General features: G+C 40.8%; 1 protein-coding gene across 2 annotated transcripts; it reads left to right on the forward strand.

Moving 5' to 3' along the window:
- The first annotated feature begins 2426 nt into the window (after nucleotides 1-2426).
- On the forward strand, nucleotides 2427-13697 carry LOC107223273 (anoctamin-4). Of its 2 annotated transcripts, none has more exons than XM_046739072.1 (15): nucleotides 2427-2531; nucleotides 4544-4729; nucleotides 5366-5768; nucleotides 7011-7188; nucleotides 8499-8781; nucleotides 8879-9030; nucleotides 9295-9540; nucleotides 9739-9938; nucleotides 10144-10281; nucleotides 10385-10602; nucleotides 10680-10988; nucleotides 11066-11375; nucleotides 11492-11697; nucleotides 11815-12102; nucleotides 12199-13697. In XM_046739072.1, the coding sequence occupies exons 1-15, from the start codon at nucleotides 2442-2444 to the stop codon at nucleotides 12505-12507; spliced, it is 3516 nt and encodes a 1171-aa protein (XP_046595028.1). In that variant the 5' UTR covers nucleotides 2427-2441; the 3' UTR covers nucleotides 12508-13697. The 2 variants fall into 2 exon arrangements, with proteins under 2 accessions (XP_046595028.1, XP_015518391.2); XM_015662905.2 differs by having other exon boundaries at nucleotides 7020-7188.
- The last annotated feature ends 98 nt before the right edge of the window (nucleotides 13698-13795 follow it).

The raw sequence follows: 13795 nt of genomic DNA on the forward strand, positions 1-13795 counted from the left end.
ACGTCCTAGCGGCCACTACTTGAATCAAGTTTCGCATTTCTCGTTATAATACCACAAATATTCGGACGCATTTCTAAACGAATATTCGTAACTGATATCATTGGAAATTATTAAACAAGTTTCGACGGCTCATTCACTCTGCACACGAATCGGCGGAAGTACTCATTCGACTACGAAGTAAAACCACCCCTAATTCGAACGAACGCGGGGTCAACCGTCAACGACTGGAAAGTTGTCGTTCTAGCAGAATGCGATTTGTTTTAGAAATACCCAATTCATTGTTATCAATCGATATTGACAAAGGAAAAAAAGAATTCAATTTGTTTAAGAGTTGAGGTAAGCTGTATTTTAAACCTTTAGAAATTCAAGATTCGTGATTCATATTCTCACAATACAGATTATGGGATATTGAAAGGGATTCGAAACTGTCGGACAGTTTTCTTATCTTCCCGCTATCTCCACTTTAAATAAATCAGAATATTCCGGATTCGTTACTACTGGAATATAAAAAGAAATCTGAAATATGGAAATATTGAATTCGAGTAAGATGTATATTGTACCTACAGAACTGATAAATAATGTGCGAACTATAACTACACTGATTCAACTGAATTATTAATTCTCAGTGACCTGCTGAATATTTTGATTAAAGAAATACGGATTCGTGTAAAATCTCGCAGCTTGTATGATAGGTAGTACAAATTAAATTGCATACTCAAATATCTTTTGAATACCGTGATGCCATTCTCATCATCCTCAGCACTAGAAGATCATGCAATCGTATACGGATCGATGAATCATCCGCACAGCGAATGAATTGAAATAATTAATAATCAAGATTTGAAAGGTGCTTGGTTTTTGATCCCGAGTATATTTATAGCACCAGCTGATAATACAATTCTCGGTGATGAAATTGGCATGAATTATTTCAACGAACTCCTTAGAATAGCTCACTGCACCATGACATCCAGGGTATTGGAGAGGGCGGCTAATTCTAGATTCGAACGTTAAATTATTAACCATTCAAGGATTTTGCCCTCCGTTTCTCGGACGTCATGTGGTGACGTATACCTCACACATCTCTAGCACAGCATACATGTAACGAACGACGTACGTAAAAAAATGAAAAGGGTGGCCCACTGCTGTCGATATGCGCACAAGGTGAGCACTGGATGACGGTTGGACTGCTGACATTATTCTGGCATATGGTTCTATAAATTAAATAACGTATCTTTTTGTAGGCCACAGCACGTTCCTGGGGCGAATAACATAATACAAGTAATGCTATAATTTGTGAATCACAGCTATTATTGATAAAGTATAACATTGTTCTTGCATTATCCGATACACATCTGAGCGTGTTATGAATCTACAGTATTCATCACTATTGGCATTTTGACACTAGATTTATCGTGATATACTTCCTTTAAGGCATGTCGGCGCTTTTTCCAACGCGTTGTACGATCAGTTCATTTCTCACTTGATGATATGCGCTTTGTTTTTCTTTTAACCACTGACTGATTCATTCATTACATACTATGTATGACGTTCATCCAGTACGGTCGCAATGGCGATATATTGCTGTGAGTGTTTGAAACACATTTCCTTAGAACAAAAAATCGTTCGAACGAGAGGGTTGTTCCGTATTTGTCATGGAACGTGCGTAATGGAGTTTGATTTGCCAACCTGAATCGAGCTGCTTTTATTTCACTGCTTCATCAAGTATTTATAGAGAATTTTAGTGCGAATACGGCTTAAGTACAATTACGCGAACGATCGGACGTCGGCTAATCACATGTTGTATCACTAGCTTTTCGTGACTTCCAATTAGAATTTAAAAAAACTTGCGAGGTATCCGAAAAAAGAAGAATGCTATACTGTTTTTTTTTTTTTTGTTTATTTGCCATGTAGTCGCATTTCCATTACCTCATCGCTCTGGGCAAATTGACTGTAACAAGTTTGAAAAAGGGAAAAGCCACAAACGTTAGAAGGTCATATACACGTATCGTTTCTCCCCCTGAATCTAAAATTATTGACAGACTATAGTAAACGTAACGAGTAGAATTTCATACCGAATAAGCGTGAATTTGGGAAGCGCAGCAGCGGCCAACTTCGGCAAGTTCGGTGCTTTAAAAAATCGTTTCATCGTAAGTCTAGTGACAATTTTGCTAGGCCAGGAGGAAAAACGTCTATCTGGTTGAGACTTTTATTCGGACATTATGTGTTGATTTAACCCTGTGCGTTATACGTGTTACGTGTCGCGAGGCATCCTTCATCGTCCAACAAGTGTTACAACGGAAGGAAGGACGCGCCGAGTGACCGAGCACTGTCCGCTGCACACATACAAGGAACATAGAGCGTGTTGTCCACTCGGTCACCATGGATATGATGTGGCTCATCGGTAGCTTTCCTGGGGCAGGGGTTGCGTATAGAGGGGTTTTATGCCCATACGGGATCGTCGCATCACTCGTACATCCACGCAGCAGTTTCCTTGTGTGTTTATCGTCAGTCCGTCCGCCCGAGTTGAGCTGGTATTAGTTTCGTCCAGCTCCCAAGATAGTTTATGCTCCGTTCCTCAGTATGCATCATTACACCAAACCCAACGCCGCAAACGTTCGGAGATTTCCCCCTCGATCGTGTGAAATAAATACACGAGTGATACCGTCACGCAATAACGGATAAACAAAACGTATAGATTACAAATTTTTAGGGCTGCGATTCGCGATGCGCCCATCGCGATCAGTTGTTGCTCCGTTTTCGCGGGATTCGACTTCTTCGCAACGAATTGACTCTTGACTGTAATTCTCTTTTTCTCAAATCTTACAATCTGTACGTGGTTCGTTGTCGTCGTCATGCTCCTACGTTTGAATTTACCTATTTTCATTCGAATTTGCCAGAATTTTTCAAAAGTTGCCTAACGCCTTGTCGGAGATCACTATATGATGATGTAAAACTGTTACCAAATTACGATTATCGGCTTTTTACTTTTTGGCTGTCAAGTAGACCGCCGTTAGTCGTTGCTACGACGACGACGATGACGCTGCGCGTCGAAGACGAGTTCTGAAATTGGTTTTAGCAAAAGTGAATGTCATAGTGTGAGCGGAATGTAAGTTTATTGCTCTCGTATTATTCAATGCTGCATCGTGGGGTGCCAGATTTAATTATTCCTGCCGTAAAAACCGACACAATCAAAAAAGACAGAATTTCAAGACTCATCCGCTTTTGGCAGTGCGATTGAATAAATTCGGTGACAATTTATACGCGGCGATCACGATCATACGAGAAGACTACAAGCTAAGCTCTTCGCGAAACACGTGTTGCGCTTAATTTCATTAATCTGATTATCATAACACCCGTGGTGTTTTAAATTTTCTTCAATGACGTCGAAACGCTCCGCGCGTAGTCGAGTATAATTCTTACAATGAGGGAGAACGCGGAGTACCTGCAGGTAGTGCATTAATAATTAAAAAAGGTCAAGAAAGGTTTGAAGAAAGCAATTACATCTGAAATGTTAATCGCGAATCTATTTTCGCGCCGGAGTCATGTGGCACTCGTTTTGTACTTTAGGGCTCGCTTGTACTATATGTATTATACATATTTGCGTTATGCCGTACAATTTATTTCATTGATTTTATCGGAACACTGAAACAGTGGAGTAGGATTTTGTTACCTGCGCGTATTTTTGTCTCCCGCATAATATAGACCTGTGTAAAACACAATCCGCGTTATAACGTGCAACAATTTAGGCATATATATCTAGTTCAAACGCGAAAAATTAAATTTCGAAAACATCGGAATGAAAGAATTAATATACTACCGTGAAATTGCAGACTCGTACGAGTTGAAAAGCCAACTTCAGCCAAGTATAATAGGGGAGACTGGGGCAAAATGGAGCAAGTCAAAAATTAATTGAGAAAAAAAAAAAATATTGTTTTTTTTTAATCGCAGCTTAGAAAGTGGTAAGTTTTTGTTGATTATTACAAGTTGTAAACAGACGTAGAAAAATATTAATCGAATGATCATGCAATCATGTTCCGTTCTTCACGCTTGTCCCATTTTTCACTGGCCCCCCACCCACCCCCCTCCCCCCAAACTCCAAAGCCTAAACCGACGAGTCGTTTAAATTCGGGATATCATTAACAAGAACAAGAGAAACTAACAAGAAGATGTGAATGAAAGTAAAATTGAAAATGATTATGCCCTTGGCAGCACGTGCATTCGAGACCTATTTTTATTTTATACGGTTGAGATTACTCATAAGTCAATTCGGTGCGAGAAAATTGGTAAAAAAATAATCGTGACTTGGTATATACTGTGGGGGGTAGCTGATTATCGAGACTCAAGCGGTACGCGGGGTCAGAGGGACCTTCTTGAAGAGAAAAGAGGGTAAAAAAGGGAAGCAAGGTCTGCCTACCCCTCTGAGCGTTTCGCCGCTTGGGGCTTGTGGTTAGCCATTTATAATTAACAAGAAGTCGACCAACGCCGGGTCTCCACGGCTCCGAGCGATCAAAATTGATCAATGTCTGTTTCGCGCTACAAGCAGACTGTCCGCGTTCCGGATCGGGACGCGTTGCAGTTACCCACACCTTCCTTCTCGTTACCACCCTCGCCCGGAAATCTTCCGGGGAGAAGTCCGAACGATACCGTGTCCTCTTCACCGGAAATAAAATTCAATTTCGTCGACGAGGCGATGGACGCCGACGCGATCCGCTTGGAGAATGAAACCAAGGTACCTACTGCACAGGAAAATCCGGCAGATGATGTTTGAAAACGAAGACCCGTGTGTCTTTCGATCATTAAACTCAGTTCCGCGGTAAAAGAAGTAAGAAGAAAGTGTTCAAGTTCAGTTGGTGAAATCCTCTGAAATTAGAAAAAGGAAAGATCATTATTCGTTATCACACCGACGACGTATGGTTGTAGATGAAGATTTCGAGTTCTTCGGACGAGTGATCCTCGCGAATCACAGCCACGTGGTGTTCGACGCTTGGCGGTCAGGAACATGAATAATTGAAAACACTTGAAAAGTTTTCAGAGAACTGTGCAATCTGCGGTAGCAAATAAGAAAGTAATAAAAAATATTTTGACAAGCGTCGAGTACCTCGTCGCCACATAAATAAATACGCATACGAGGTCTATACGTAGTGCTGCTGTCACATCGAATCGATACACGAGGTCGACCAGTGTTTTACAATTCTGGTATAAAACGATTTACTTTCCACTGACGCGCTGCGTAAAGGCGGAAACTTGTCGAATAATAAATGCTTCTCTAATTATCAACGGCGTTTGCACAGCGAGACGGGGATGGGTTGGAACGAGAAGAAAACAACCCCCGCGATCAGATTTTATCATGATGAAATTTCTGCAGGACACTCACAGCCGGAGACCGAGTCGAGCCGAGGGAGCTTCTCAAGTTATCCCAGAATTCAGCCCCAGCAGGTCACAGCTGAGCGATTTGGTGCATTCGGTCGGATCGACGGAGACGTCCCTGGTATCGTCGGCAACGCACACGCCGAATCGCGAGGGGAGTCCTGCGGGAAGGAGCGTGGAAAGACGTCCTGGAACCCCGTACGACGTGACAAAGCCCGTTCTCCAGAGGACGAGCGACGCCCTCTTCGAGCTGGCCAGAAATGGCCTTCAGCAATACAATCCGACGAGCGGCGAGTCGCCGTCGGGATCCGGGAGCCCCAGGATATCCAGGCGGTACTCGAGGGCGAGCGTTCATCCCTGCGTCGTCGGAAGCAAGTCCTTAACGGCACGCGACTTATTCGGTAAATTTGTCACGAACTTCAACAGCCGCCCCTTATTAGCATTAATTTCATTCTCACAACCGCCTGTTGCTGCGCTGCGTGATGAAGCGCTATACAGCGCCAAGGGTATTATTGCGATACTTGCGACGAAGAGTTTATTAGACGAGGTGTAATGGGGAGAAATCCGGATTCGTTGCAGTTGCCTGATCGGTCGGGAATTTTTAAACCAGTATATCTTTGTTTCGTCAAAAATTCCCCCTATTCATGCGATGAGTAGAAAGCTTTTTCTTGCAGAGAATTGAAGACCCCGAGGTAGGAATTTATACTTACAAACCAAAAGGGAGGGTAGTTCGAGAAAAAATAATATATATATATATATATATATATATTGATGTACTTATGATTACGAGATTCTGCAGACTGGAAATAAACTTTTTCCCGACTCAGTAATCCTTTCCAACTTGGACAAAAACGATAATAGTTGCAGTGATAAATGTGGGGATAAATGCATAGACAAACTATAGAAGCATAATTCGAACGTGAAGAGAATGTAGGACGTTTAACTGCAGGAACTTTGAAACTCGATGTAGGTACCCTGACCTCATTAGACAAGAAGTAACACACGAAACAGAAATCGATGGCTAATAGTTCCCATAGCATGGAATTGAATATCCTCGTGCCTATTCATATACGTACATGATATTTACAGTCTACTGTTTCGTACAAGATATATGATCGCCAAGTGGCCTGTTATCGCAATTGTCCACCGAGTTCGATATATCAGGAAAAGCTGATTAATTCGACCCTGCGCAAGTACCGTGAGTCGTATAAAAGGAAGATTCGCGGACTTTGCACAATGAGTTGAATGAGTACATTCGTAAAAAATCCTAGACTTGATACGATCACAGAATCCTTTTTCGGGGTGAGCTTACAGGCACTGATAGTTATACATAATTAATCATACACGATAATCACCTATCCATGAAAGATGTGAGATGCTGAAGCAAACTTGTGTAAAGTGATAAATCGTTGAGTGAAATTCTCACATTCGAACAATTTCCTAATATTACAGAAATAGAGGGATGAAACGTAACTAGTAGAAATCTTCTTTCGAATTAAACGATTCCATTCTGCGCGGAATATCGCGATAACGTTTACCGTTATACTTTAATAAATATTATAGATATACGCGATAATATTAGTCGAGGAACCGCTCGACTAGAAATATTCCATTGTTTATGAAATTCGTCAACATTTACTTAGCGTTTTTAGGACCAAAATTAACACCCGCACCACCGGACGCAAGCCCGTCGTTGCCTGGAACGCCTGCCCCCCAGGACTCGGACAGCGAACAGATGAGCAAAGAAGCGTTATCCCGAAAAGATGATGGATTGGATACAACGGTGGGACCGGAATCTGACCCTGAGACGTTATTTTTTCGGTGAGTTTTCATGATTTTTTATATTATACAGTTTTATAGTGTCGTAGCTAAATAATCGCAATTCGCATTTATGCATGAACTCATCATATATATTTCGCATAATGTACATGGAAACGATTACCGACTGTCAGCCAAATAATGTGGTTGGCAGTACGGTGCTAAAAATAATTCAACTATTGTAGAGTCTGGCTTAACTGCGTTGGAAGAAAATAAAAAAAAACACGGCGAAATGGACGAGATAGCGATTTTTTCAAATTTAGGCTCTAACCGTTGAACAATTCAAGAGGGGTTAAATTATTCATGCCACTCGTGACTATAGATATGCTACATACGTGCTTCGTGGCCGGCAGTAAGCTAACAGCTTTTCAGGAGTGAAAAAATTCGAGATAGTACACCTGAGGCTTTTGCGTTATATTACGTGCTCGAATATCGCTCCGTATTATCACGAGAATGTTAAATTTGTTTCCATCTGCTTCGGGGTAAACACAATGAATTTCTGAGATCTCGCCGTGTTAATAATCACAGATGTCTGTAGGTACGTCACGTCCACAAAAAAGAAAAAAAAAACAGAAAAAACGGGAACCCGTAGAAACAAAGTATTCACGTACAAAAAAAAGTATGAAATGAAGAATTTTTTTCAGTGGGGTGAAAAATTTAGTGGGTACCACTTCGAGTTATTAATTATAATGAGATAGGGGAGACTAAAGATGTTAGCCACGATATTTAGAAGAGCACCACGCACCGCGTTATTTTTAAAAACTATAACGATCACATGCAGTACTTATACTAGTCGCTTTGTTCACGTGGTTATTAAAAAGTATGACAATTCTTTACCGTTTCTAACGCCGTTGCGTACAATTTCGTGTTGTATTCTCTATTAGTGGATTTTCCATGCATATGAATTTATGATAAGTCCTGCAGATAATTCAGTCAAAAATTTGGTACCGAACAATAAAAGGACTGAGACTGAAAATTACTGGCATTGCAAGAATCCGTCAAACGGTGACCGTCCGGAATCTTCCTGCGACAAAATCACCACTGAAAAAATCCCCCCGGATAAAATTTCCCAAAATAAATAAATAAATAGATAAATAACTGGGCGGACATTAATAAGCGTATAATAATATTCGGGAAGGGGAATTTTGCTCAGGGAAGATTTTGGAAAATGAGATTCTGGATGGGAACCGGTGAAACTTATATAGCTTGAGGTAAATGGACACATATCGATAGGGTAATTATACCAAACTGACTACGAATTACTAAGAGTGATTATTGAGAAATCATTTATTGTACCTTTTACCTTTGCGCAGCGACGGTCGCCGTCGAATAGACATGGTGTTGGTCTACCGGGAAGAAAACGAGGGTGTGATGACGGAGACCGAAGCCAGAAGGATAGAGCAGCGGAAAGTCTTCGAGCAGAATCTCCTCAAGGAAGGCTTACAACTGGAGCTTGAACACAAAAACACATCGTTCGACGGCAGAACGTACTTTTTGAAGCTCCACATACCATGGAAGACAAAGATGCAGTACGCCGAGGTGATGAACCTGAAACTACCGACGAAAAGGTTCATCACGATATCAGTAAAAGCCTGGGTGAGCTTTGCTCGATAACTGTTGTTCGTCGTTTTTTGGAAATCTCTGAATATTACGTACTATCTGTCCTTTCTTACAATATCATCCGATGTGACAGGGCGGCGAAGGTGGTAAAGAGAAACCGAAATATTGGGCAAAATGGTCGCCGTGGATAGAGTGGATCCAGAGACTCCACTCCTGGGATACGAACAGAATCCCCGAGGAGCCGAGTTTTTACGCCAGTGCTGACGCCGGCGACCGGGAAGAAAGGTATAACAGTTTATACACTGATACACATACCAGCAAAAAATTTCGTCAAGTGGATTAAAAATTGCTAAGATCTGTCGGCTTTGATTTTTTTTAAGGAGGAAGGGCCTTTTCTACACCACTGCAATTATTTTTACATGCTTATGCTCTTTGCAAATTAGATCCTTTATTATATCAAGATCTATAAAAATTCTACTGTAGCTGCAATCAACTCTAATTATTAAATGGACTGTCGCACTTACCCCTTTACACGTTATCTGATATCAGGTTCGTAGTAAAGGACAGAGACACGGCTTTCACCCCGGCCCAGAGGTCGTTGATCGTCATGCAAATTTTGTTGAGGGCACGGTACGATGACAACCACGAACGAGCCGGGATCCGACGTCTTCTGGCGGACGGTACTTATCTCGAATGTTTCCCACTCCATGAAGGGCCTTACGATACTCCCGGGCCCAATGGCGAACTCTTCGACAGACATTTGTTGTACCTGGAATGGGCTCGGCCTTCTAAGTGGTGAGAAATAATGTCGAGACCAAGCTGTGGGAATCGGATCTAATCGCAACGATGTATTTTTTTAAATATCCTCTTTCATCATCAGGCATTTGCAAAGCTCGTTGATAGCGAAAAATTTGTTCGTCATATCTGAAACAGAGTTAAAGTTAAAGAGCAAAAAACATGAATTTCTTCCCCAGTCTTTAACTGACGTTTCAGGTTCAAGAAGCAACCCTTGTGGTTGGTCAGGAGATACTTCGGGGAGAAGGTAGCCCTCTACTTTGCCTGGTTGGGTTTTTACACGAAGGCGTTATACCCACCAGCTGTTGTTGGTTTGCTCTGCTTTTTTTACGGCCTTGGAAGTATAGAAAGCGAAGATAACATACCCAGTAAAGAAATCTGTGATCCCACATTGGCTGGTGAGTTGTAAAATATAGTGAAAAAATTAATTCTCATAAAATACGATATTATGTGTGTATTTTTTGGTAGAGTGTATAATAAACTTGAGGGAAATGATTACGTATGCGGGTGTTCGGATTGATATTATTGATACTATTATTAATTACTATGTATTAATAAATAATGTGATATTATGGATTACTTGATTTTAACCGATCATTGCAGGAAATATAACACTTTGTCCTCTCTGCGACAAGGCGTGTAAATATCAAAAGCTGAAAGATTCCTGTCTTTTTTCTAAACTGACATACCTGTTCGATAATCCAGCAACCGTCTTCTTCGCAATATTTATGTCTTTTTGGGGTGTGTACGAAAACAATATAAAAGAATCAGTATTAATTTTATGCCAAATTACAGTCACGAAGTAAGAAAAAATGATTTTGATAAATTAAACGTTTATACACAGCGACGACGTTTTTGGAGTTATGGAAACGTCGACAGGCAGTGATAGTTTGGGAATGGGACCTCCAAAACGTGGACGGTGATGAAGAGACCAGACCAGAGTTCGAGACCACGGTGAAAACGTATCGCGTCAATCCTGTGACCAGAGAAAGGGAGCCTTACCTTCCAGCATGGTCGAGGGTTCTTCGGTTCACGGCAACCGGATCCATGGTATTTTTTATGGTGAGCATGGGGGGTTACTTTGGGTCTCTTTTCTTCATGTGTTCTTCATTTCACTAACGGACCGAGCTCTGTTCCAGATTTGTGTTGTACTGGCTGCGGTTCTCGGCACAATCATATACCGGATATCATTAGTGTCAGTATTTTATAACAGCGGCGGTGAATTCTTGAAGAAACATGCAAAAATTTTCACTTCCACGACCGCCGCCCTCATCAATTTGTTCATCATAATGATCCTGACCCGGGTTTATCACCGATTGGCAAGGTGGCTAACGAACATGGAAAATCCGAGAACTCAGACTGAATACGAGGATAGCTATACTTTCAAGATATTTCTATTTGAATTTGTCAACTTTTACTCGTCGTTGATATACATAGCTTTTTTTAAGGTAAATGCCGTTTCCGAATTATCGCAAGCCTGATAACAAGAGGTACAAGTTTAATATACGGAAGTGATTCGTTGCAGGGAAGATTCTTCAAGCACCCAGGTGACCGGAGTGCGAGATCTTCAGAATTTTTCCGTATTAAGACTGATGTTTGTGACCCAGCCGGTTGTTTGTCAGAACTCTGTATCCAACTGGCAATAATAATGATTGGCAAGCAATGCGTCAACAACTTTCTGGAGATTTTATCTCCAAAGATGTGGAACTGGTGGCGAAAGAGAACTCAAAAGGCAGCGACGAAGGATCGAAACAGACCTTATACTCGCTGGGAGAAGGATTATCAGCTTCAGGATCCCGGTAAAATGGCACTGTTTGACGAGTACCTTGAGATGGGTGAGTGTGAAATAATTTCTCAACATTTCCTGCCGAATGTGTCGAAGGGACGGCGAATATCGACAGATAATTCACTTTTCTCACGCATCCCCCTCGTTTCTTGGTATACTTTTCAGTCATACAATACGGATTCGTCACATTGTTTGTCGCGGCGTTCCCTTTGGCTCCGTTATTCGCTTTGTTGAACAACATTGCCGAAATACGACTTGATGCTTATAAAATGGTGAAGGAAGCCCGAAGGCCTCTTGCTGAGAGGGTGGAGGACATCGGCGCCTGGTTCGGTATTCTCCAGGGTGTTACTTACGCAGCTGTGGTATCCAACGTAGGTGAAACGGACGTTACAAAGTTCTCTGACAAAAAATAAAATTAAAATAAACAAATAAATAAACAGGAATTTTATGATTTTATTGCGAACCAACCACTCTCTCTCTGCTTCCAGGCGTTCGTGATCGCTTATACTTCAGACTTTATCCCCAGAAGCGTGTACGCCTTTGGATACTCGGACTCGCACAACCTGACCGGGTACATAGACAGTTCATTATCGGAGTTCAATACTTCTGATTATAGGGAGGACATGGGAAGTGCTGACGAGGATCCCGATCCCCCCACATGTCAGTACCGAGGTTACAGAAACGGTCCAGATCACCCGGACGCTTACGAACTCAGTCCACACTATTGGCACGTTTTCGCAGCGAGACTCGCATTCGTCGTGGTGTTCGAGCATGTGGTAAGTTAATTGCTGTAACATACATCCATTCATTATTACAGAGTTTCTCACTCGGAGATAACAGAGACTGATGACGATAACCGGTTGAACTTACAGGTGTTTGCACTGACGGGTATAATGAGCTACGCAATCCCAGCGGTGCCAAGGGCAATTGCGACTCAAATCCAGAGAGAACGGCTGTTGGCGCAGGAAGCGAAGTACGAGAAAGGTATCACGGGTCGGGAAGACGAAGACGAGCTGTTAACAGCTCTGCGGGAAGCCGGAAGTATCGGGCGACCGCAAGGAGGTCGAGGAAGCTGGGCGAGGCGTTTCAGTAAATTGAGTGATGGCCTCGACGCCCACGTGGAGGTGGGCCCTCGGGCACACAGACAAAGTAATTCGTCAACGGTGTGGGAAGTGATGTAGATCTCTTTGATGCGTACCGTTATCTGAAAGATACGAAAGAGTCACGACGTTATAAGTATATAGGTGACAGGTTGGATAATTAGCAGTACAATACCTACCGCGATCAAATAGGTCAACGTTTGACGTCAAACAGACTGCAAGATCGCCTGTTTACTCAAGTCCATTCATATACCTAACAAGTACAAATCATCGTTTTAATCAAAAGAAGACATAATGTTCTTTTTTCCACACTTATCGGATACAACATTGCGATTACTTGTATATAGAAATGTAGTAGAAATAATGATACCTAAGTGCGCTGTGTATACATACCTTTGTTTATGTAAATAGAAAAAGGCCACAAGATGTCCGAAAACTCAAAACATATCGTGAATCGTAATACGATTATATTAAGGTATATGAAGTCTGGTGGATAAAATTTATGAAATGTCAGAGAAATTGGTATTATGTACATGGAATTTTTTTGAACTCTCATTTCTAATTTGTACAAAATTTTTCATATTTAAAAGCAACATGGAATTTGAAAGATTTTCACCAGTTTTATACAGATGGAAAATTTTACAACTTCCAAATTCCTGTGGAAATCAAATATCAACTAGAGAGAATATTCAGGCTTTAATGTTTTATTTTACAATTCAAATTTCACCCCGAGGCTAATGTATTTTGTCCAATGAAAATCTGAGATTGTCTTGAAATCACTGTTTCAAATTTATGTAATTCTAAGCGTAAAAAACAAAAATTGTATGCCATGTTCAAGCATCGTTATCATTCTTTAAATGTTACGCTTATTACGTCAATCCAGTAATCTGTTAAGACTTAAAAATCATGCCTGCATCATGTAATATATACAATATAACATAAAAAGAAATGATTAAATTCGTATTAAATGAAATAGGTTGTTGAACATAATTTTTCAAACAACTTTCCGAATAACAGAGATCCGTTGCACATACTACACAATATACTCTTTATTTTACACGACCTCAATATTTCAGTTTTTTGTCTTACGTGCGTCTGACATTATTACAATAATAACTATCAATAGAATATATTTATAATAATATACATATACATATTCATTCTTCCAATTGATTCAATTTATATATGTATAATTAGTTAGGTATATTGGCCTATCATTCGTTCAATTCTGTACTTTACTTACGCCTGAAATTTTTTCTTCAAATATTATCGTATGATTTTTAAAAATTTTTTTAAATTTTTCTCTGCGTGTGTATTATTTTTCTTCAAGTCTAAACGTATAGTTTTACATAACATACATACCCACGTT

This window comes from Neodiprion lecontei, chromosome 4, assembly GCF_021901455.1.
Source record: "Neodiprion lecontei isolate iyNeoLeco1 chromosome 4, iyNeoLeco1.1, whole genome shotgun sequence".
Taxonomy (NCBI): domain Eukaryota; kingdom Metazoa; phylum Arthropoda; class Insecta; order Hymenoptera; family Diprionidae; genus Neodiprion; species Neodiprion lecontei.